Source organism: Danio rerio, chromosome 2 (genome assembly GCF_052040795.2).
Source record: "Danio rerio strain M-AB ecotype USA chromosome 2, GRCz13ab, whole genome shotgun sequence".
Lineage (NCBI taxonomy): Eukaryota > Metazoa > Chordata > Actinopteri > Cypriniformes > Danionidae > Danio > Danio rerio.
In genome coordinates this window covers 29947176-29972642 of record NC_141022.1, presented here as the reverse complement: position 1 = coordinate 29972642, position 25467 = coordinate 29947176, and the positions used below count along the sequence as shown (strand labels likewise).

The 25467-nt window shown below is 36.7% G+C and overlaps 3 protein-coding genes and 1 long non-coding RNA gene across 13 annotated transcripts in view; 1 reads left to right on the top strand and 3 right to left on the bottom strand.

The window, feature by feature from the left end:
• efna2a (ephrin-A2a) overlaps positions 1-1877 on the bottom strand; it is a 143062-nt gene extending 141185 nt beyond the window's left edge. For both annotated transcript variants that reach the window (NM_131022.3, XM_087238776.1), the window contains 1 exon segment: positions 928-1877. In NM_131022.3, coding sequence (NP_571097.2) covers positions 928-1037 — 110 coding nt within the window. In that variant the 5' untranslated portion in view covers positions 1038-1877.
• A 2615-nt stretch (positions 1878-4492) lies between these two features.
• ptbp1a (polypyrimidine tract binding protein 1a) lies at positions 4493-16755 on the bottom strand. 6 transcript variants are annotated; one of them, XM_087238808.1, is made up of 16 exons: positions 16261-16755; positions 15747-15800; positions 14846-14876; positions 12817-12883; positions 11587-11759; positions 11334-11480; positions 11065-11220; positions 10795-10905; positions 10523-10703; positions 10360-10440; positions 9649-9809; positions 8677-8710; positions 7901-7993; positions 7598-7814; positions 6773-6850; positions 4493-6688 (listed from the first exon to the last, which is right to left on the bottom strand). In XM_087238808.1, exons 4-16 carry the CDS (start codon positions 12830-12832, stop codon positions 6556-6558), a joined length of 1581 nt encoding a protein of 526 aa, XP_087094934.1. In that variant the 5' UTR covers positions 12833-12883; positions 14846-14876; positions 15747-15800; positions 16261-16755; the 3' UTR covers positions 4493-6555.
• A 196-nt stretch (positions 16756-16951) lies between these two features.
• The window catches only part of LOC137487469 (uncharacterized), an 88056-nt gene continuing 79540 nt past the window's right edge, over positions 16952-25467 (top strand). Inside the window, exons 1-3 of the long non-coding RNA XR_015478513.1 lie at positions 16952-17116; positions 17271-17481; positions 17743-17794. This is a non-coding gene — a long non-coding RNA (uncharacterized LOC137487469). The remainder of the gene's footprint in view (positions 17117-17270; positions 17482-17742; positions 17795-25467) is intronic.
• palm1b (paralemmin 1b) overlaps positions 20832-25467 on the bottom strand; it is a 45629-nt gene continuing 40993 nt past the window's right edge. For 2 of the 4 annotated variants that reach the window (XM_087238974.1, XM_087238973.1), the window contains exon 7: positions 21193-22497. In XM_087238974.1, the coding sequence (XP_087095100.1) occupies positions 22103-22497 (395 nt within the window). In that variant the 3' untranslated portion in view covers positions 21193-22102. 4 annotated transcript variants of the gene reach the window in all.

Below are 25467 nucleotides of genomic sequence, written 5' to 3'. Positions count from 1 at the left end.
CTACACCAGTACATGTTAATTTACTATACATAAAGAAATAATTATGATAATAATAAATGTTTTAAAGCCTTGTGCAGAATGCCCTAATGCTTACAAGAGAAGTTATTTATTATAGATTTCCTTAGAGTATTCCTTTACTAGTAGCCTAATATTTTTAATCATTTAATCAGATTTGTTTAGAACCATAAAGTGGGCATTCTGAATAGTTATTAAATACTACAAGGAGAAAGCTAGTTTTTGCTAGAGACAGGGGCGGATTTAGGGATTTGGTGGCCCAACAGTCCTAAAACAAAACCATTTGCAGTTTTATAATAATATTTCTTTATTCATTTATTTTTCTTTTTTTAATATCACTAAATCTCCTTTTCCATGTTTTATCTTAATGAAATCTCTACATTTTAAATTATTTGTTTACCTAAATTGAATTCACAACAAAAAGGAAAGAATTTTTTTTTTTTTTAATAATTAATTGTTTGTAAAACTGAATCTTTTCCTGACTTGACTGCTCCATGATTGGGATGAAAGACATATTTGTGTTTAGATAATTACATTAAAATGTAGTTAAATTTGTCAGACCATCACCATACAAAATATGATATAAAACAATTTTATGCGTATAATTTCTAGTTCTATGTATTTATTTTCTGAGGCCCTAAGTGGCTGCTTACTTCGCTTATTGGTTAAATCCGCCCCTGGCTATCCCAATTAATAAATACAGACATTTCTGGGCACTAAGCTGGTCGCTGGTAATACATTTTGTTTTTGTGTGCGTGTTTTACTTATGAGTAAAATTAGGTATCAGCATCAACTGGACCAGTTGAGGAATCCCGAAAATAATGGAGTCGCAATGAATCCCAACAGTTATTAGACGAGCTGGCTAACACAGTAAGCTAAATATGAAATCAGCTTGCCATAGCGTGCACTCACCTGGAGTTTGAGCTGTTCCAGTAGACCGCATGTCTGTCTGAGATGATCCTGTCGTCCGACCATACGGAGACCCAACACACAACCGTAAAAACCACCAGAGACAACTCCATTTGAGTTGTTTTACAAGTCTTCACCTCCAAACGAAGATTCTCGGGCGCTTATTTCAGAGGCAACTTTTCAAATACCTGCTTGAGCGAATGTACACACGCAGTCTGGAGCATCATAACAAGACTTATAATCCAGAGTGATTTTCATTCCCTTTGACCGACAGAGCAGCATCACTTTCTCGCTCACTTCAGAATCGATACACAGTTGATTGTTTTTAGGGGGAAATCCATCACAGTTGTTTCTAATGTGGCAACAGGGCTCCGGGGTCAATTTTCTTTAGAGCTGTGTCAAAAATGCGTCCATCGTCTGATCGCGGGACAGTGCGATGCCCGTCTCCGACAATGATGCTCCCGGTTTGCAGCGGTGCAACTTCCAGAGACCTCTACCCCATGTGGTCTGCACGAGAAACACACACGAAACACGTCCCCGTCCGTAACACACGCCTTTCTGATTTACGGTTGTTCAGAGCTCCATCTTTAATCGCACAAGTTGTCTGCTACAATAGTTGTTGTCGGAATCGTGTTGTTTGTGTCTCGCTCCGGGTGAAAAAGCAGAGATCCTACGCACATCTCAAGCCGCTTGCACGAGTCCTTCCTGTCCTGGAGGAACAAAGGCAATTTTGCCCCATACTGCCTTGGTCATTTCTGCCTTTGAGCACTGTTTGGGTTGTTATTTTTTTTTTTATAGAAATGCTAAATATTCAGCGTCGATCGACTAGATGATGCGGGCTTTCTGGAGCATCTGACTCTCGCACTTCTTCATAATTCATCGGCTGATCGCGGATCTGATTCGTGCGCGACAGTTGTTCTCCTCCTCATCATCATCATCGGCGCTGTACCTTCAGGAGGGGGCGGGGCCTGCGCGAGCTCCTCAAACTCACCTCCGACATTTACTTTGTCGTCTTGAGATCACTCATATTATGCGCCTTTACGCTATTGTTTGTGCATTTTAGCGCCATTTTTTATTTTCTTTCCCCCCTAAATTGGCCATATTTAAAAGCTTCGCCTCGCGTGGGCTATAGGCAAAACTTAAATCCCCATTGTTCCCTAAAGACTGAAATATTTTGACTACTTTTTAAAGTGATAAATCACCCCGAAATTAAAATGTAGCCACCATGTACTCGCACTCAAGTGACTTCAAATGTTTTGTGTCTTTCCTCTGCTGAACGCAAAAAAAGATATTTTAAAGAATGTTAGAAAACAGTACAGGTTTTCAGCTTTCTTAGGTATATTATGTAAAACAAAGTCCAACAGGTTTGGAACAAATGAGGAAACTCATGAGTAAGAAAATTTATAGAATTTCAATTTTAAATTCAGCTTAATTTAAATAATAATTACAAGTATAATTTTAAAATAGCCTATATTTATTCCTCATTTTTATTAAGACCCCCCATTCCCAATATTAAAAACATATGAATTGCGAAAGAAAATGTACTTGTTTGAAAGACGGTGGCAAAGTATAAAGACTCTTTGAAAGTTCTGATTGATTTTGAGCATGGGTGCCTAAAATTCTCCTTATGAAGGACCGAAAACCAAACTTGATTGAGACTAGTGGGCCAAAGATATCCATTGCCATAGAAATTGCCTAATTTATTTAGTAAAAAATTAAAGAAAACTAGAAAACATTGCTTTATATTAACTAAAATACTATATATATATATATAAATTTTTTTACATTTATTTTTTTTATTTTATCATAAACTTGTTACAGCAACAAGTAAGAAGTTTCATCAAAAGAAAAAAAAAAGTTACATTAGACTTTGTGCTGATTTACTCACTGAGGTCTTTTGTATACTGTCAAGTGACAGTATACTTGCATAATAAAAACCCAGATTCATTTACAAAGTTTAAATTTAAAACACCCCAAGCCTCTCCATCATTCTTACATTTCATTAAAATGGGATGATGGGCCAAATTGAAGCCTACATTGGGCCAACTTTGGCCCACGGATCCTACTTGGGGCATCTCTGCTCTAGAGTGTTAGCACAAGTCATTAAGTAATTGCCCCCCCCCCCCCCAGGTAGAGGGGCTTTTAGAAAACTTTCTAAATAATATGGATTTACCACAGCTGTAGAGAAGCTGCTTTACCTGATTCAATAACGCAATGCTCTCAGCTGTGAAAAAAGGTTTGCTGGTAGCAGTCTACTGGGGTCACTACAGTCACTCCCTGGGACTCTCCACTACAGCTTCTGCTATTTATGACTTCAAACTGCAATTTCTAAATTGCCATTTGTAATGTCAAACGAAATACTTTTTCATTTAATTATTCATAAAGTTATGCTTTGCAAAAACTGCTCAACTTATTTGAAATTTAAAAATAAATAAATTAATTAATTAAAATAAAGTACAAAAAGTTGACTATTGTTCACAGGCCAAATTTACCTACTCAATCTTCAGGTTGTTATGGTCCTGTATGCCGCAATCATCTTAAAGGGGTGAACATCTGAATTTTGGATCTGAATTTATTTGGATGTGAAATACATTTGCATAATTTATGTATATCATCTTGATTGCTAGGATGTGCAGTAGAGGCAAACCAGAATTCTGACCCTGCAAAAATGAGGCACCACGTTAAGAAATGAAAGAGATGGAAGATATAGGCAGATTAGCAAGAAAAATATTTTTGCAGATGGAAACAAGAAAAATAAAAATAAAAAACAAGCAACTGAAAAGTTCTCAAGACCACAGCGAGTCACTCCATCAGTGGGAAAAATTTTTTATAAAAGTTGGGCTGAATGTAGTTAAACTTGATTAAAAAAACAATCCATAAAAAATCAAAATAAAAACACCTTGAGTTAATAGAATTGTGATATTTCTAATTAGTGCAAATATTTTGAATTTAAAATCTCAAATATCTTACAGCATTTCACTTGTGTTTAATAAAAAGCAACTTATTTTTCCACAACTATAAAACCCCCAACTGAATACTGAGAATGACCCACTTTTCAAGCTTGAGCTAGTGCGCCACCTGCTGTCCAAGACGCAGCACTACTTTATAAAGACCTAATCAACTCACCCTCCATGCAATTTACTTAAATGTAATGCATTAGCATAGGGCTTACATTTAAAACATACAAATATATAATCCGCCTAAATACGTCTGACACAAAAAAAGAATATCCAAATCAAATTGGAAAGCAGTGGGATGAATTGTACATTTCAAGGTCTAGGACTAGATCTCCAAATAATTAATAAACAATTTTCCATTAAAGCTCAAACAATTTTTTTTTAATTGAGCTACTTGAGGTTGCTTCCACAAGATTTTTTAATTTTCCATCAAAATTCTCTTCATTCTATATCTTAAAAGCAAATAGATGGTGAGAACAAGTTAGTAAATACAAAACTTTTCCCAAATGCAGGAAAACTGAAAAGAGAAGAGTGTTAAGCATATGACTGAAACAGCAAACAGAATATGAAAAGATGTTTAAGAACTTAAAAATAGTAATAAAAGACAAAAATAGGTGAAAGCAGGAAAAAGAAAGATTTATTGAAGACAGAAAAAAAGTATGAGCATCTAGATCAGAAGAAGGTTATGTTTACAAGAGGGCAATTACTTGTCCAGAGACGACATGTTGGAATCTCTTTAATATGGTGTAATAAAAAAGGAAGGCTCTACAATGAGCTGAATGTCTGCTGTAAGCTTATCAAAATATACATGTTTGACAGAAATTGTTGATTTGCAATTACTCGTACAAAACACAAATAATTATATACAGTAGTCCTCTCCCACTGTTGCTGAACATTACATCCATACTGGAAAAACAAAAAAGTAGGATAAGACAAAAGAGCTGTCGCGACTTTAAGACTTTAGTTTTAGGTTCTGTTCTCGGACAACAGAAATCATCATGATACACATACTTCAGGACCAAAAATAGCCCACAATGTTTAGAATTTGTAATATTTTTTTCTTTTCAAGGACTTGTTGCTCTTTGTAAACAAAAGTGGCAATAATATACAGATAAGCCCTCTAAACTACCCACTGAAATCAAAGTCGTTCACAAAAAAATATTGCTGCACAGTATGATACACTTCAATAAGAAAGATTATAAAGTGTCTGGCAGAACAATGAAGATGCTTTGGTCCATCATGCTACTCTTCTGTAATAAAAAAAAAAAGAAAAACACCACCCACCCAACCGCAAAATATTTTGTTAGATTGCTAAAAGAAACTGACATGGAAAGATTTCTTTAGCATCAATTACAGAAATAAGCTGAAAAGAAATATCCGAACATTGAAATTCATGTTACAGTCAACATGAAACTGGATGCAGAGGAAAGACTAAAAGTCTTAAAATTTCCTCCCCCTCCCACATAAAGAAGTGCCAAAAACAGCCCAAAGTCTTGTCACAGGTGTCTTGGTTCACCAAAAAGTATCACTCAGGAGCTTAAGACTCTGTAATGCTAAATTTCTTTAACATAAAAAAGGCAAGTGACCGTAAGACCTTACAGAAGAAACAAACGAAATCAATCATCTCTGGGAGGTCCTAGTTTACAAGCTACACTTGTTAACTCTAGAAAATAGAAAAACAAATCTGATTCATTGTCACACGTAGAATTACTATAAAAACAAAAATCAAAAGGTTGTGAAGTCTGGTTTGGTTCCAAAGTTTCATTATTGATAAAAACCCATAAGAAGCAAGGCAATAGGGAAGTGTGGAAAAAAATAGAAATTGTACCCAAACTTAACAGACTATCACCATCTAGGCACAGAGTGCAGTGGGACAATGCCCAAACAGATTATACAGTATAGAAATGTGCGATATTTTTTCTTTTTTTAAACAATATGGAATGAAACTATATAGATTATAGAATATCTCTTACACACGGTAGATAAAGAGTAGAACCACATATTTATATATATAGAATAACTATATGCAAAATAAGCTGTGACAGCAAGGTACAAAACTAAAGCCTGTATATAATCAAATTGCTGCCTTTCGCAGGAAAACATTCTGGTGTTTTCAATAGTCAAATTTAAACAGACTACCTGGCAACACCAGAGCTTTTTTTTTGTATGTTGAGGTTAATGGCCTTGCAAAAGAATCCAAAAACATCATGAAATTATGATGGCAATTAAGATATTCTTCAAGCACAATGTAAAGGCACAAATGCTTGTTGTGGAAAGGCAAACAGGGACCGATCAGATTCAAACAAACGAAACAAGGCTTTGAGTGCAACCTGAAAGAGTGCGGCTTTCCGCAGAGGCACAAGTGTAAACTATGCAGCATCTATGATCCAAAACCAATGTGTGCCAAAGATAAACTAAATTACGAGACAAACCGTCGAGGAAAAAGGTACTATTAAAACCCAAGTCACATTTGGGTTGACGAGTTCCTCTTGTCTACTGGTTCAAAGTGGAATGACAAAAAGAAATAGATATGTGAATATAGATCTAATAAAAAGGAATGATGAAGTGTGTGTTGTGGAAAACATTTGTCCACAGTGATATAAATTGTGGAAGGCTTAAAAGTTTGGTCTAAAGTGACAGTCCTTACACCTTCTTGAAACCAAAAGCACCTCCATCAGATGGTGGACTTAGAGAAGGAGACTCTGAGGTGATGGTTTTCTCCCAGGTCATGATTGTGAAACTTGATCAGCGACTCAATTGCTTCTTCCACAGAGGCCAGCTGGATGAGTGCCATTTTACGGTCTTTCCTGAAAGGATCAACACAGTGCTTTAAAACTGCTAAGATTCATCACCACTACATTTGTCCAAATCAAATCTGGAGAAAGCCTTACTGGAAAAATTTGAAGGCCTTAACCACAGCTCCTGAACTCAGAAACAAACCTCGGAGATCATCCTCAGTGACAGAAGGACTGCGAAGAGAAAAAAAAAAATTGGCATTGAATACGGTTGTTCTGGTTGGTTTGATTAAATGCCATGTCAGTTTTAACTAAAAGTTCCAAACCTCAGAGTATTTGATTTAACGGCGTTTAAATTGTTTTGCAGAATTAAATCAAACACCATAGAGCAGAGATGTTCAAAGTAGGCCCAATGCAACCTTTGATTTGACCCACCATCTCATCTGAGAATGATGGAGAGTTGGGGCAAATGCCTTTAACAGATAGTCATTTCAAATTTGACGTAACCTTTTTTTTTTTGTTTACTTTATTGCTGAGCTACAAAAAAAGCAAACTGAAATTAAAATGTTTTGAATGTAAATGAATCGGAGTTTGTAAAATGGAAATACTTTAACTCGATAAATAGAGGACTATGAAGAGTGACATCAGCAAGCAAGTCAAGGCTAATCTAGTGCACTTAAATATTATAAAGAGATGATTTTGTTTTGACTGTAATAAGTTCATTATAAAATGCAAAAAATATTCTGTGTTGGTTAATATAAAGCAATGTTTCTACTAATTTTTTTAAACATTATTAAATAAATTAGGAAATTACCCATGGCAACTATATTTACCTTGGGCCCATTAGCCTCAAAGTTTGATTTTTGGCTCTTGTGAGAAAAAGTTTGGGCATCCTTGCAAAAGATCATGCCACAAAAATCAAGCAAATTAAGGTCTTGCTAGGGATTCCCAAACAGATCTGTGCAAGTTCAATGGACTCACGGGATGTTGGAGAGATGGAGAGTTGAGGAAGGCGGAAAGATGTTGGAGTAGTTCTTGGAACCTGGCTTTTTAAAGCGGTGAAGAGGAGAGTTGCTGTAATCCTTGGTGAGGCCCTGATCCTCATGGCCTTCACGCGGCAGCTGCACCGTGGTGTGTTTGGAAAGAGTCGCCCGCAAAGCCTTGCCATACAGCTTCTGCCCATTCAAGTGGCTCATGGCTAAAAGGGACAAGATAGTGTGGAATGCAAATCAAGCTCCTTGGATGAGATGTACTAAAGGCAAAGATGGAAACTGTGAGAAATACCTAGTTGGGCTTGGGTTCCATCAGACATCTGCACCAAAGCGTTCTCCTTTTTGTTAAACAGGATCTTTACTCTCATGACATCACCATAGACACCTACCAAAAGATTAAAGTAGCTACATGAGAATAGGACTGGAGTATGACTGGGCATCTCAGCCAATCACATTTACACTGATATATCTATACAAGTTATTTTATGGCCATCTAAGGCATGCATTACTGCTGGAAATGGACATACATTTTTAAATGTTAGCCCTCTACTCTAACTCACCTAGTACATTTAACTTAAAACATCCACAAAATAAGTTGATTTTGCAATGATTCATTTCAAAAGTAATTATCTGATTACATTAAAAATTTACAACTAGGAAAAATTTGTACTTTAGCCCTGATGATTGGCAAAACATACATGGAAAAAAGATAAATCAATTATAAACCTAACTACTATTAAATGCAGTATCCAATAATGTTGAGAAGTTATGGCATCTAACAATATAAAAAAAACAGTAATCATTTCAGGCTATCAAATTGAACTGTGGAATCGGATCATAAAGTGGCCAAGATTAGCTTAAAGTAAACAACTGATAAAGAGCACATTGTTACAATTTGGCCATTTGCAATAAATATTTAGAAACTGCCAAATAAGAGCCCAAAAAGGCTGCATTTAGTCTAAAACACCACATTTCACATAAACCAGCAAATCAAAGTACGTATCTTAGATGGAGTTAAAATATGAAAAACAAAAAGGTAATAAAAAGGAGATGCCAATGATAACATACCGAAAAGAATAAAGAGGCATTGGGGCGTAACGCTCTTTTAAGACAGCAGAGGAAGGCAGCGTAGGGAGGAAGGGACAGGAAAAGATCGGAGGCAGGACAGTGGAGGTTGAACATGTCCACAGCGAGGCAGTTCCACAGGAATGGCGAAAAACGGTGGTAGGATCATGAAGGTGGGTGATATTGTTCATGATGGAAAAGTGGGGGAAGGGTAGAGGTAAAGGAGGAGGATATTCAACAATGTAGTGGTGGTGGTGGTGGGTTGGGGGATGTTGTTGTTGTGTGTTTGTTGTACAATAGAATAAACAATGTGTATGCATCCAGTATTGGGGTGAATTAGGAACAATATTGTTTGGGTAGGGGGTTTAAAAATGTGCATTAAAATAGTGTAACAGTCAGTTGGCAAAAGATTCCAGGTCAAAGTATTAAAATAATAAAAGGGGAAGGGGAATGGGGAGGGAGGGAAACAAGAAAAAGGAAGTAAAAAAAAAACAAGGTCAGTATACACAAAGAAAAATGTAGTGTTCCAGTCAGCAGAACTTGCTAAATTAAATGCATTTTACTATAGGAACACTAAGGAAATAAAAAAAGAAAAAGGAGAAGATTAACAATGAAATACAGGAAAGATAGAAACAATATATACTCACAGCACTAAAGAAATACTAGAAATGAAATGCTTCAGATGGCTTCAGACAAGAGTCAACAAATATTAAGAAACGGTTGATGTGCAAGTTTGTACAGTAATCAAATGAGCCTCCACACAATCAGAGTTGCCAAGTAGTAAAACATTACATGATAGCTATTCAAACTAGAATCCTGTTAATTCATAACCAGGTGCCATCCATTTCATGTTTCTTTCAACTGTTTTTACAATTTCAGCAACTGAAAGGGAGTTGGTCTTGCTTAGACAAGAACCACAAAACTAAGGAACTAACAATTAAAAATGACTAAGCTATTTTTTAAAAAGGCACTAACCTCAGGGTTAAGGTTGCTGACCAGCAGGACACTGTTTCCTGCAGCAGTGAGACCAGAGAGACCGAGGCGTCCAGCAGCAGCTGCTGCAGCAGCGGCTGCCGCAGCACCAGGAACAGAGAGTGAAGCAAGAGCCCCAGCAGGCATACCCTGCAGAGACAGACCTGTGGGGGGGGAAACAGCCATCATTACACCACACAGAACCTAAAGTGAAACCCTCAACATTGTCATTTTGCACTGACATTGGATTACAGAGAGTTGCCAAAATATGACCCCATAAAACAAAAATCACAACCAGCTTTCTGCAGTGCATCTTTATCCTTTTGGTACCATACTATTGTGTTAGGTAGTTTTAAAAATTGGTACAATTCAATATTTTGGTGCCATTTTGGTTCAAGCCATATGGTTACATTCACACTGCAGATATTACAGATCAACTCATTGATTAATTGCACAGATCCATTTCCTTTTTGTTTGGCCTTTCACATTTTATTCAATGTATAATAAATGTGCAAATGAACGAACGGAAGACTGATGTAGCAGGTAGGCAAGTGGAAGGCAAGTGGCCGTTGAGGCTGATCCCATAGCCCCCACAAAAAAATTGGTGTTGGATTTAGAGGTGTACAAGGAACAGCAATTAAAGATCAGACTCATTGTGAATTATGCCAAAAAAAAAAAGAAAAAAAAAAAGACCCTATTAAAGCCATGACTGACCTGCTGCCTGCTGAATAGCAAATGCTTGTGGGAAACCATGAGCTCCAGCATAAGGTGATGCAGAGATAATACCAGGAGCAGCTAAGAGAGAGAAAGCAGTTTGTTATTTTATATGTTAAGTATATCATTTAACTACAGCAATAATTTAAGAGATCAAATTTACTCAAGGCGGCTGCTGCCATTGTCTGTGCATCAAAGGAGGGCTGACTGTCTCCTGTTGGCAGGTCGGGGCGAGTGTAGTCTCTGCTCTTATCATTGTTGTACTTAACATTCAGGCTGGTGAGCTTAGAGAAACTGATGCGAAGGGTACAGCAGGCATTGTAGATGTTCTGTCCATCTAAAGACTGTTTAATGTTAAGCCAAATGATTACAAGGTTCAGAAGGGATTTAGCTGCCCATTCATCCATTCATATATTGATCCACTGTGCCACTCACCAGCTTTGCATGCTGAGCAGTCATTCCGTCTGAGTATTGAACCAGAGCTTGAAACTGGTTGTTTTTGGTAAAGGTTATGATCTTCAAAACGGTGCCAAACTTTGAAAAGATCTAAATGGGGAAAAAAAATGGTAACAATTTAAATGGCAACATTAAAATATATTTACATTATAAATTAAACATTAAGTAATTAAATCTATTAACATTACATAGACATAAAATATGCAAACATTTAAACACTCAATTTGGTTTCTGAAGGACAGTCAGTACCTGATGAAGGACATCAAGAGTGACTGGATAGAAGAGATTTTCTACAATAACTCTCAGCACAGGGCTCTGGCTCCCCATGCCTGCTCCATCAATAGCAGCCAAAGACATGCCTCCTGTCTGGACCGCATTCACCGCCTGCAGAGCAGCCTGTGCTCTCTATGGGAATTAAAGGGGCAGGGCACAAGTATACATTATCACTCTTGAAGGAGTCATTTGTATCAAGTAATTGCCATTGATTGAGTGTCTAAGGTGTTGTAATTTGTACTCACGACTTGGTTGGGCGAGTTGTCAGTCTTCAGCTCCTTGTGATTGGAATATTGCATGAAGATCGGATGGTTGCGAATGACAGGGGTGACGGAGGAGTAGTAGCTGACCATGGTCTGTGCAGACTCCTCTGTGTTCATCTCCAGGAAGGCCTGTCAGGAGATAATGCAATAAGGCAAGGCACAATGATGCATGTCAAAATGAGCTAATCTTATTGAGAAAAAATAAAAATAAACGCAAGGCTGCAGTGAACTCTACCTGGTTCTTTCCTTTCAGCATCAAAAGGTTGGTCACTTTGCCAAAGGGAAGCCCCAAAGAAATGACTTCAGCTTCATTTATATCATTTGGCAGTTTGCGCACATGAATGACCCGTGAAGGAATGCCCGGACTCCTGATGTCCCCTTTGAATTTCTTGCTGTCATTCCCATTTGCTGAGAAAGAGAATGCCTTTACTTCAACATGAAACATGATACTATTTACTACACTTAAGTCCAATAGTTTGGGATCAGGAGATTTTATAGTACATACACATGCAATTAAAGGTCAAGTCAGTTAGGAACCTTATTAGAATAAACACCCAAGTTTCATCTTTTGACAGTGTATTTTTAGAAAAAAAAAAAAAAAAAAAAAGTTCATATGTGGACTCGTGGTCCGAATTTACTTAACACTTTTTCCTGACTGTTTTTGAACATTCAATTATGAGTATTAAAAAAATATATATTTTTTGGACAGTTAAAAATAGTGTTTGAGACATTTCACATGCTGCAAAACCATTGCAGGATGACACCATGTCTGTAACAAAATACAAAAACATTTACAGCATTTTAAATAGCCACTTAAGAGCTAAAATGTGCCATCCATGTATGTGGCCTGTAAGCCCTAGAAGGTTAACATTTTAACATTATAAACTGCCACTTTAGATTTGCTTTAGTTCATATGCCACCTTACATGATAATAAAAGTTACATTTATAGATCAAATTGAGTGCTGGAAAGATTAGTTGCAATTAATCAGATCCAAAATAAATGTGTTTTGACTGTGTACTGTGTATATAAATCATGTATGTACAAATACACATGGAAAAATAAATTAGATAAATTGTTTATTTATATTTATATAAATACATTTATACGATTCAAATTACATACAAATTTAAATATTTATGTAACAAAATGTTTGTATAGTTTTGTATGTGCACGTGTGTGCACGCATCACATATACATAACACACACATTTAAGTCAAATCATCTCAGATCAGATTAATCTTTGCTCAGCACTAAAAAAAAAACTTAAATATATATTTTTAATGCAATAATATTGCTCTGGCAAAGCTGAATTTGCAAAAACCATTACACCAGCCAAGTGTCAAAAGATCCTTCAGAAATTACCATTTCAATACAGTTTGGTATTTTAAAAACATTTGTTACTTGTATATATTACAGATCTGTTTGGCCAATATGTTACTGCATTTACACAAACAAATACCTACCGGCTCCAGAGCTCATTATATATGGTCCGTTAGATATGCAGGAGGAAAAGAGTTCGTCGGATCCCCTCTGAAAAGTGATTTAAGCAAGAGAGCTTTAAAACTTTAATTAATAACACATACCTCTAAACTAGTGCACAAACACACGGTGATGCAACTTAAGTGCAGGATAAAAATTAAAAGCAATATTACTGTTATTAAAACAAATAAAAGTAAAGATTAAATTAAGGATGAGGAATGGCAGCTTGTCTTTGAGGATTATATAGACAAGAAACTGCAGAAAGTCATGTTGTAAAGATTAGCATGTGCCTAAAAATAGTTTGATTACAAAACCATAGAGCAGGAATAACCAATCCTGGTCCTGGAGGGCCGGTGTCCCTGCAGGGTTTAGCTCCAACCTTGCCTCAACACACCTGGCTGGATGTTTCAAGTATACCAAGTAAGACCTTGATTAGCTTGTTCAGGCGTGTTTAATTAGGGTTGGAGCTAAAATCTGTAGGACACTGGCCCTCCAGGAACAAGTTTGGTGACCACTGCCATAGAGACATAATTTACGGACAAAAGAAAGAAAGAAAGAAAAAAGACCTTAAATAATACTATTCTTGACCTAGGCATGTACAAGCAAGAGCACTACACTGTTTACTGCTAGTAAAAGCAGAACAAACGAAAGAGTAATGCAAACAGAGGCAGCTGTGTCCTTAAAACATTAAAACAAGTCTCTCACTCAAGGCCAAGCTGGAGCCACTCGGCTGACCAATGGAGCAATGAGCAAATCATTCAGCATCACTCTCTTAATAAACCACTTCAAATGGCAAGTCTGTGCTCAAGTAGTCACATGCGCTGGATAAGCCAAAGCCTTTACACCATTACCACAATGTGGGTTCTGTTCCAGCCCAAAGGAAAGTATTGTTAACCAAAGACAGCAAGTCTACTACGAACAGCCTCAAGGGCACTTTACCACACTCCGGATGTAGTTTACCTTAAACACAGCCCCTAAGGCTTGATAAGCAGCCTACAGCATAAGCAGTGCACAGAAAAAAAAAAAAAAAAAAAAAAAAAACACTTGATCAAGATTGTACCACAAAAGAAAAAAAGCGCCACATTCCTCTAAGCAAAGTCCTGTGGGAGTCAGGTTTCAACTTCACATTTCAAAGGGTAGTTATGACAGGAACGCCTTCTCTGGTTGAACCATCCATTGTTTGAGTGAGACATCCACCCAACTCCAGCATTTCCCTTCTCTATTTTTAACTGCAGGGCACTGAAGCTTGAGCACTCGCTTAGGACAAGAGCAGAAGAGAGGAAGGGGAAAAAAAAAAGAAGCCTTGAACCATGACTCCCACATTGGTTTCTAGGAGCTCAAGACTTGCAGGTGCCAACATGTTTACATGAATTGACAAAGTGCAAGCCTCCCGGGTGAGAGCAGTCTGTGATGAATAAGGGGGTCAGGGAGACAGGAATGCAACCACAGCATTCCAGCCACGGTAATTAGTGCCTGGACTCAGACAAGACGGTGACTACATATACTACACCTCCTCATATGCGTGAAAGACATCAGAGGAAACAATAGCAGGCAGTCTCTATTTACAAACACGTCCAAATGAGTGTGAAGATAGCAATTTTGTATCCACATAACACTGTGGTGTAACTATTTGAGAAAGAGAAAAAAATATATACAAGCAGAAACTAAAAACACCCAGACGACGATTTCTGATCTGGCAGTAGAACAATTACGAGATTTGAGTGTTGGCCAACTTTTCACCTTTGGGTCACTTATCACAGTGATCGGTTAAACAGCAAGTGCCCTTTGACCACAGTAATTAAAGTCGCTGGATGAGATGCAGGCGGAACAAGAATTTCAGGCTCAGCCATTTACAACAGTTTCCTTAGTATCAGCAATTCAGGAAGTACACGTAGAATACCATTAAAAATAGGTTAGACTCAGACTAATATTCTTTCTTAATGCTCACAGTAAACAAAAAGGAAACCAACTTCACACATTTGCAAGGCAAACACTTGTGTTTAAGTTACATACCTTTGTGCCGACTGTTATATCATGGACACTGCTACAAAAAAAGAAAGAAACAAACAAACAAACATTAGAAAACACTCTAAATTGTTTAATTACAATTTACGGGAATTCAGCAAAAGAGACACGGAATACTTAAAGCCATCATGTAATAGAAGAACAGATAATTTCTGTAATTTTGTTTTGGGAATATGTGAAATTACAAAAAAAGAAGGACTAAAATAAAATAAAAAAAACTAACGTCATCTCTTTTACAAATTCATGCTTTTGAGCAACAGTTATTGATCTAAGTTTGTATTTTAAAACAATGTGCAAAAAAAAAGAAACTTTACAAAGTAAAAAAAAAATCATACAAAAAAGCCAACAACCAAAACAAATATATGCATCAAGGATAAAGTAAATGTTAACTTTGTTGACCTAAAAAACTAAAAAATGTTGAAATTGAATAGAAATCACCAAGCCAACGTGAAATAGCAACGCACAAAAAATTTATAATTGTTGGGTAAGAGCACAACATATCACAAACAAAAACTTGTGAGTGCACTAGCCCATAGTAAAATACAGTTGGATATCCAGACTGACATCTGCCAATGATCTATAGAAAAGGGTTTTAGCCCAATTGGACAAACTATAACATATGATAATACAAAATGTGAATAATAAAACCAAAATTGTCAAAACAGAACAAGCCGGAACTACAGCTGGCGGTTGCACAAGGAGTTGAATTTCAGGATGCAACCTGATATAAAAGGCAAACTGGAAAACAAAGCAAGCCTGTTTGGCCACTCTACCTCCTAATCACATGCATCAATAGGTTTCACCGCTTATCTTGAATTCTTAAAGTTTACTCAGATGATAATGAAGCAAATACACTAGTTTACACAAATGTGCATAATGCTAAACTTACTCTATTTCAGTGACGTAACTGGATCCCAGAGGATACAGATCAGTCTCTAAACGGCTGCAAAAGATAAAAACACAGGATTTGCATAAAGTACTTTCATTTACTCAAATTCATGGTTAAATCATATTGTCATTTTGATCAAATAAAAATAAAACTCGCTAAACTTCATGACAAGTTTCTTGACTTTATCATTGTAGGCTGAAGCCTGTCAATCTGCCTAACAACTCGCTTTCTAGTCTACTAATGAAAATGACATGTTCAAGCAAAACATCTATTGAGGATGCAAGCTACCTTTTATAACAGCATAATGCAATGCGCAGGACTCAATCATACCATCGTAATTACAGGTGAATAAAACGTTACATAAATCAAACATTCAAGTTTTCGCAGATCTGTTCTGAACAATGAGTGACATCTTCCCCGCGTCCTTACCCAAACCACTTAATGTATTCGTACAATTAAACATGCATCAAAGTAACTTAGTAATTCCTGGAACATATTTAACGTGCATACATACGACCAAAGGTGGATTAAAGTTGAACTGGCATCGCTTTAGCAGGCTAGCAGGTAATTAGCTAGCCACCCAACAACAATGCGGAAACTGAGACACGTTGGTTGCCAAATAGTGGCTGTTCTGCCGCTTCGGTACAATACAAACCCAAATGGACATTTTCAGCTTGCAAGTACGGTTAAAATAAACCGCTTGCTTGTATTTTAAGGAATCCGTATTAACTAAACTATACTTGCAACAGGTTGCTGATCAGTTTGGTTGAACTTTTTGGTCTCTTCCGGCACGGGAGACATTAAGAACGGCAGAGACGAGTCAAAAATCCCTATTTTCACTTCACTTTGCGGCATTTAAGACACTTAAAACGTGCTTAATTTATTAAATAACCGATATAAACCAATGAGCAAACGAAAAATGTGTGTTTAATAGATATTATAGTTGGAATGATGGTGTTTTCAACTTACCCGTCCATGGCACTACACAAAACTACAGGTTGTCGTAGACGGGAGGTAGACCTGCTAGTATTTCTTATATCCTTACAAAATGGCGGAGGGGGGATTGTCGCTTTTTGATTGGTCGTTCGACCCCGGAGGAGCAAGTGTGGGCGGGAGCTTACGTGTTCTTGGACAACGGGGTTGGAGAGAAGGGCTGTCAATCTGGAAAGGCGGTCAGAAAAAGTTTGCGAAAACTTTTCTCCGTTTCCACCATGAGAAATGAAGTTGAAGAGTGAACTGAGCTTGAACCCAACATGAGCAACAACACATCTCGAGCAAAGAGTAAACCAGACACAAGCTACCTACGTGACGGTTTGTTAAGCTGTAACTTAATAGGATAAACGACAGCACTATTATGACATATTAACAAAGTAGGTTTGCCTGTGAAAGACATACAATTATATGTAATGCACATATTATCAGACCTTTTAATAATCAAATATGTCACTAGAAAAAAATACAGTAGGTTATTAGACCAATTCTAGCACATTTTAAATATCGTACATGAATGGTTTTGTTTCCCAGAAATGCGTTGAGGCTGGAAGGTCATCCGCTGCGTAAAAATGTGCTGGATAAGTTGGCGGTTCATTCCGCTGTGGCGACCCCGGATAAATAAAGGGACTAAGCTGTCAAGAATTTGAACAAGGTTTTGTGTGAAAGTCAGATATCCAGGAACCATCATGAGGGCACAAGGAACTGCTATGGGGTCCTTGAAAAAGGGAGAAAATGTCAACAGGTAATATTAATGTTAAAGGTTAAATTATTATAATGTGATTTAAATTAAACTGGAACAATATGACTAGAACCAGCTTTAAAATTTTTATAAAAACGTACATGCAGTTTTATCGTTGAGACATTTCTGTAATCAGCTGGCCATATCATTGTTTGATTCATAGACAAATTAAACAATTATCTGGCCAGCTGATTACACACATGCTCATGAACATACTTGAACATTATCCTCATATTCAGGTGATATTTTGTTATTCTTCCCCAGTTCAGACAAAATCACATTTGAGGATTCTAAAAAGCCGAACAAGAACAAAAAGGTATGAAAAGAATGTCCCTTTAAGCAATTACAACAGAAGTATAAAAAAGATTCAGTTTCCCCTCACATCATGAGACGGGGCGCAGACAGTACTGTTTTAAAGGAAAGTGGGAGTTTGTCTTTCTGGGTTTACGTTCTTGAGAGGCTGTGATTGTCAAGATCTTTGACCTTGTATATCCTGATAGGCCAGTGCTATGTAGTAAGCTTCTGCACATCCAACTCAAAGTCCTTATTGCCAATCTCAGCATTACAACTCTGTCATAACCAGGAAGACACTTGGCTTCAATTTACCCTACTGGTTGTTGTTTTTTTTCCAGTTGGTCGACCAGCCTGGTTTTAAAGGGGTTTTGGCTATTGCCTGGTTAGTTTTATAATAATTCCTTTTTTTCAGCTTAGATAGGCTGGTCAAACTGGTTTTGGCTAGTCTCCCAGCTTGGATAGTCTTGTCAAGCTAGTTTTCATCTGGTCTCTCAGCCTGACCAGTTAAGACAAACTGTAAATGGCTAAAACCAGACCAGCCATGAAATGTCCAAAACCTCTTTAAAATTAGGCTGGTCAACCAGCAGGTTAGACCTGTCTGAAGCGATAAAAACACATCTTGTACATGAGGCAGTTGAGCAGGACAGGAGAACCCTCAAAGCCCACATGAAACTCCCTGGTGGGTGTGTAATAATCATGTCCCCTTATGTGCCTCCCTGTGTCTGTGCTTCCACTAATACGCACATCCACAGGAATTTATTAATGTGATCAGATAAATATCTGGTCAATCCACCAAAGATTACCAAGACGTAGCTCACATTCAGCTCTTGCATAATCTCATAAACCTTCTTCCTTTCTTTACTCTAGAGATGTGAGCATTAATACCCACCCACCCCCACCAAAACTGAAAAAAAAAAAAAAAAAAAAAAAAAACATTATCTTCCTGGGGTGATTTTTAAAAATGTTCTGATTTAGATGATGTTAACGTCTTATTGTTCAAAACATATTTAAAACATATCTGTTTTATTTTAAGAAACTAGTAACATGCAGATCCGGTATTAAAAAAAACTCTTATCATCATAAACTGTACTGTTATACACTGGAGACAAGTAGGCTGTTTTTCACTGCTGACGTTAATGCAGTAACCTATTTTCATATACGATCCATCTGCACTTAGAATAAATAGAATTATGATTAAACGTATAATAAAGTAACTCTCTGCAACTCTCACATGACTGCCCACTGAAGCTAAGCAAGGCTGGGCCTGGTCAGTACCTGGATGGGAGACCACATGGGAAAGTTAGGTTGCTGCTGGAAGTGGTGTAAGCAGGACCACCAGGGGGCGCTCAACTTATGGTCTGCGTGTGTCCTAATGCCTAAGTATATTGATGGGGGCTCAATACTGCTCAGTGAGTGCTTTTGGATGAGATATTAAGTCTACTAATCCATCCCATGTCATAATTGGTCTCCTCTGCACCAATCAGCTAGTATGTGGTGGGCGGTCTGGTGCAATATGGCAGGTGGATGCTGCATGCTAGTGGTGGAGGAGGAGATTCCCCCCAAAAATGTGTAAAGTACTTTGAGTGTCCAGAAAAGTGCTACATAAATGGAAGGAATTTTTTTTTATATTAAAAAAACTATACTTTGTTATAAACTATCTCTATTTTGCAACATGTCAATATGTGATAATTGTGTTTATCATGATCAAAGCTTCGGTAATTATTGCAACAAAATATGATCGTCATATGGCTGAACAGTAGGATGATGGTCGTTTCTGGGGAGTAGGGTCCCTTATAAAGAAATAAAACCCCTGAATTAAAGGGACAGTTTACCCAAATAATCTAATTGTATTTGTTCAGACTTGGAACACACACACAATTATATTTTAACATACTCTCAGTAGGTTAGTTTACCTACATTTTTCAGAACCTCTTCATTTGTTTTGCTGGAACAACACAATGGTGAGTAAATTACAAATATTTTTATTCTAAAATAATTTTTTTTTTTTAAATATTCATGTTTTGTCATTGAGATAAAGGGGCAAAAGTTGACCTAATTTACCAAAATTTGCTACTCAATCACTTTACTGAAAACTGTCTCTAAAATTAGCACTGTGAATAAAAAGTTTAATAGGAGGGCTGTTTTCAAGGCCTCACTTATTAAAGTGTTCAAAATTATGACATCATCTCTAAAAATAAAAATACCATGGTAGAGCATAACAGCTTTAGACCAGGGGTTCCCAAACTTTTCAGCCCGCGACCCCCAAAATAACAATGCCAGTGACTCGCGACCCCCAATATCCTCTGAGGTGGTTATAAATACAAAAACCTTGCATGCAATGAAGCAAACACACCAATTAAATTTGTGTCAGTGCTTTAAATGTGCCAGAAAGTATAACCTGATGTAATAAAATCAAAATGCATCTGACGCTATTGCTGCCTTTAATATAATTTAATTACCCCAGGGGTCGCAATCCAATAGAACTAGTAACTATAAACTACTATAGTAACTATATAGTATATAGTAACTATAAACGACTATTTTTAATTTCAGTATAGTTATGGATAAAATATGTTAATTCTTATGGTTTAATAAAAATAAATAGATTTTTGGAAATCACCAGGCGACCCCCCTTCATTGCCCCGCGACCCCTCGAGGGGTCCCGACCCCCACTTTGAGAACCACTGCTTTAGACTATAAACTGCCGGCACACAGGTAACTACGCCATGTTTTAGCCTGCAGATGGCAACCTTTACACATTAGAATGTATTCCATGGCCCACATGAGTTTCTTTTAAATATTATTTTTGTGATTGTGACAGTCATTACATCTCAAACAATAATGTCAGAGTAAAACTGAAAGTAATTCCCAGTTCTCTTTTCACAGAAGCACTTTCTGGAAAAGACAGCATCATCAGACATGCCGTACGCTCACATTTAGTCCCTGCGGTAATCTAAACTATTCATTTTCCAAATGACTGCCATTTGCAGCAGTGTCAGACATTAATGATTGCTGGAGGGGAAAGTATAATTACCAAAAGAATTACCAATACGCAGTTGTAAACAAACTTTTTTTTTTCTTATTTATTGTTCCTGATTTAAACACTTGGACCATAACAGGCATTGGCCATACCAATAAGCACCTATAACTCATGACATAATCCACAACACATACTGTCTTACACAAAATGAAATAATAAGTCAAATCGAAATATCTTAAAGACGGCAAAACTACATTTACAAAGCTAGTGGTCTTGGAATGAGAAATGTGTTTTAGACCCCAGACTTTTCAACTCGAATTAACACTAATGAATGATTCATTGTTATGAATCAAACGCCTGAATGTTGAAACTAGATTCCTGGACTCGTTTAGTTGAGGGAATCGTGAATTAACATCAAAAACCTTTAAATAATGCATTCTCCCCCCAACAACAAAAAAATTATTATAAAGATATATTTTGCATACAGTAAAAATGCATTTTAACAGTATGGGCTACATATATGCAATATGAGGCATTGATTACTATTATATCTAACAATGTTATCTTTGATGTACTGCAGGAAAAAAAAATTGGGTTATCTTATAAATATTATTCAGCTATAAAAAGTGATGTACTGTTAAAGCGGATATTTGCTGTGATTATGATGGAGATCTGGGGTAATTAACGTGTCCTATTTTAAACAACATGACTAAATGTGTTCTACCATAGCATGAACAGTCATAAATAACTGGATCGTATTTACAAACGTATCGGGCTACTATGAAGTGTAATGCATAATAACGTGTGATCGTGGACAAAGACTACACATGTACCAGTGTTCACAGTGGTCTGAGATGATTTGGCAAAAACCACAAAAGAAATATTAAAACAGAAGGCTCAAAATATATATTAAAAGCATAACATCGTAATATCAATATAGTCATTTCTTCTCAGTAATAAAGTAATATCTTAAAACACAAATGTATACGGGAGATAAATAGCTAGTTCATTTTATATATCGAGACGTTTATCTTATCTTTCTTAAAACAAAAATAAGGGCGAGGGCCACAAAAATGTTCTTTAAAACCGTGGTGTTGTCTAAAGTGGAGTCAGTTGTGGTCCTCATTTTTCTGTTCTTCGACGAGCAAAATACTGGACTTCATAAGATTACATAATGAAAATATATGTATATATAGATATATAAATGTCAAGACAAGAAATATAGAAAAATATTAATAGAAATAAAAAAAGAAATACATACTAGACAACAAAAGTTAATCGTCAGTATACGGGGTATACTTCTTCATTGTTGCGTTATGGTCAGGGGGGTCAGAGTCTACATTTCGAGGGTTACATGACTGTGCAGCACTTGCAGGGCTGCTTTTCTTTCGAATTGGCCTCTTCTTTCGACTCCTCCTTCTTGGCGTCAGCTTTGTCAGGACTGGAGGCGCTGCCGTTTGGTGGAGCCTGGTCGTTTTTGGCCCCTTCGTTTCCTGCTTTGCTCTCGCCATCCTCGATGACCACGAATTCAGCTTTTACTGTTTCCTCGATGCCCAGCGTCTTCTTTGTCTCGGCCTCGTCCTCCACGTTCTTGTAGCCCATGAAGACCATGGTTATGGGATGCTCAGCGCTGGCGTTCTCAATGGCCGCGTCGGGGTTTGTGCACTGCAGTTTGGCCTCAATGCCGGTGATCTGTTTCTTGCTGTTTTGATCTGGGCTGGGCTGCTGTATGCCATTCTCTACTGCTGGGGACAGAGAACGAGGCACATTAAGTAATGCACAAGTCAATAATGGCTACTTCCAAATATTAAGCTTTTAAAATTCTTTCAGGGAGGTGCTATTAAGTATTAAAAAAAAGTATTGTCAATATAATGCTCAGGGTTCTTAAATCTTAAAAGTCAATTTTAAGCACTTTCCTGATGCGTTTTCAAACTTTTCCAGCACTTTTCAAGTGTGGCAAATTACATATTTACACAGGGTGCAAATTTCAGCAGGGTGGGGGGGGTGGGGGGTCTGACCCCCTTAATTAACACGATCCCCCCTGAAGGACATCAAAACTAGATGTATGGAAGTCTGCCCTTTAATAGTTAAGAAATTGTTTGTTCTGATCTGTATCTGAAATATTACTAATAATTAAATGTAAATGATAGATAACTTCAATATGCATTTGACCCCTATAATGGATCATACCATTGTGAATGCATGTTTGTGTCAAAAATATTATTTAATCAGTTTGAAACCAGCAAATGTAGAGCATCAACAGACAGTGTAAGTGTTCACAAAACATGTATATTTAAAAAAGGTGTCTGTATATACATGCAGTCTTTCATGGTCATCCATTTATGGGTGTAGGAAAGCAAAACTGTCACTGTTTATTCACAAATGTCATTGAGAACCACTCAATATCCTTCAAAACACTGATAACATAATAACAAGTTTAATGAAAAAAATAGATGTAATTGAATTAAATATATAAATTTGGTTCAACAAGACATATTACTGAAAATAACCAAAAAACTTGACCCTCCTGACCATCAACGTATAATTCACACCCTGCATTTACATTATATTATTGTATAATACATGCTAATTAGTATATTGTTCTAAGGATTTTTTTATGGTCAAGCCCAGCAATAAATTACTATCATTTTTACTCTTTTAATTGTCATTTATTTGCATTTTAAATGTATCAACTTATATTTTAAATTTAGTTATTTTAATTTTAAAGGGCGCAAATAAAACAAAGAGACTGCCAGATCACACTATAAAGGCAGACGTGCACTATACAGGCAGACTCCTTTCATTTTCATTTTATGCAAAAACAAGGAGATTTTTTTTTATTTTAATTTATTTCAATAGTTAATTATTAAACACAATTATAATTTCAAGCACTTTATCCAAAATCTAAGCACTTTTCAGACCTTGAAAACAGAAGATTAAAATTCCAGCATTTTGTATAATTTTCAGCACCCGTACAAACCCTGAATACTGCACGCTGTTTTTTTGTTTTTTTTCGTGGACCGCATAATGATAATTAAAAAGTTCTACGTGTTCTGGGGTTTTAAGTTAATGTATTGTTTAACATAGAGCTGTTCAATTTGACGAGATATATATATATATAATGAGGACAAATCAAAAAGTCTATTGTTTCATATTATGCTCTATCAATATTTTGTGTGGTGTCACAAAATGCATTGTTTACAGTAATACATTTTCATAATTTATATGAGTGCAATATTACACAGCATTACAGGGATGCAAACATGTATAACAGCATCATAAGATAGTTGCACACTTGAAAGTACAATGTTTACATTTTGCATTTAATTTAATATATATTTGAATTGTTTTATGTTGGACGTGTAATCATTATTTTTTAAAGATTGTTTTATATTTTATTAATATATGCAAACACACATTTGCCCAGAAGTTCTAAATAAAGAGAAATACGAGTATATACACTAACCAGCCACTTTATTAGGTACACCTGTCCAATTTCTAATCAGCCAACCTCATGGCAGCAACTCAATGCCTTTAGGTATGTAGACATGGTCTGCACGCAAGACGATCTGCTGCAGTTCAAAATCATTACAACCTGCTGCGACATTCAAATGGTAGTGTCAGAATTGGCCGACAACAATATGAAAGCATGGATCCATTCTGCCTTGTATTAATGGTTCATGGGGGATGTTTTCTTGGCACACTTTTGCCCATAAGCACCAATAGAGCATCGTGTCAACACCACAGCCTACCTGAGCATTGTCGCTCACCATGTCCATACCTTTATGACCACAGTGTACCCATCTTCTGATGGCTACTTTCAGCAGTATAACACACCATGTCATAAAGCGCAAATAATCTCAGACCAGTTTCTTGAACTTGACAATAAGTTCACTGTAATAAAATGGCCTCCACAGTCACCAGATCTCAATCCAATAGAGCACCTTTATGATGTGGTGAAATGGGAGATTCACATCATGGATGTGCAGCCGACAAATCTGCAGCAACTGCATGATGCCATCATGTTAATATGAACAAAAATCTCTGAGGAATATTTCCAGTACCTTGCTGAATCCATGTCATGAAGGATTAAGGCAGTTCTAAAGGCAAAGGGGGTTCAACCCGGTACTAGTAAGGTGTACCGAATAAAGTGGCTGGTAAGTGTGTATATATCGTTATCAGGAGATGAGATTTTATCATATGAGATTTTAGTTTTTCTGTACATGACTGTTTGTTTATGAGACTCTGTTAGCACTAGGAATGTAACGATAGAATATTATGGATAAATACAACAATCAAATTACATCAAACAAACAATTTATTGTATTGATGCCATGTGTAAAATATCAAGACCTACATAATATATTTTAAAATCCACCTTTACTCCCACCAAAAAAGCCCACTTTCTACATCTTCACATAAGACTTCTACCAAAGCACACATTCTTTTAATACCATCAGATTTGCAATGCAACTCAAAGCAGTAGTAGCAGACATAAAAACAGACAACTTTGGGCCAGATATATTAAACAGAGCAAATAAGCATGAGAGCGGAAGCCTATATAAAAGCTCATATGGGAGTGGAAAGTTTTGAGTGATCTAACAGACAATGTGCAATGCAAATCAGGTCACAAACAAGCAGAGCCAATGAACTGCTAAAAACAAAGCCACAAACTTGGTTAAGCTTGGTTAATCTTATCCGAGTAAACATGTCTG

Excerpts from the sequence above, each read along its gene's own strand:
- ptbp1a (XM_087238807.1), bottom strand. Across the intron at positions 11,481-11,586 it reads TGCTGAAAGGAAAGAACCAG|GCCTTCCTGGAGATGAACAC; the intron begins GTAGAGTTCACT and ends ATCTCCTGACAG. Across the intron at positions 6,689-6,772 it reads AAGGCCTTCAAATTTTTCCA|GAAAGACCGTAAAATGGCAC; the intron begins GTAAGGCTTTCT and ends TGATCCTTTCAG.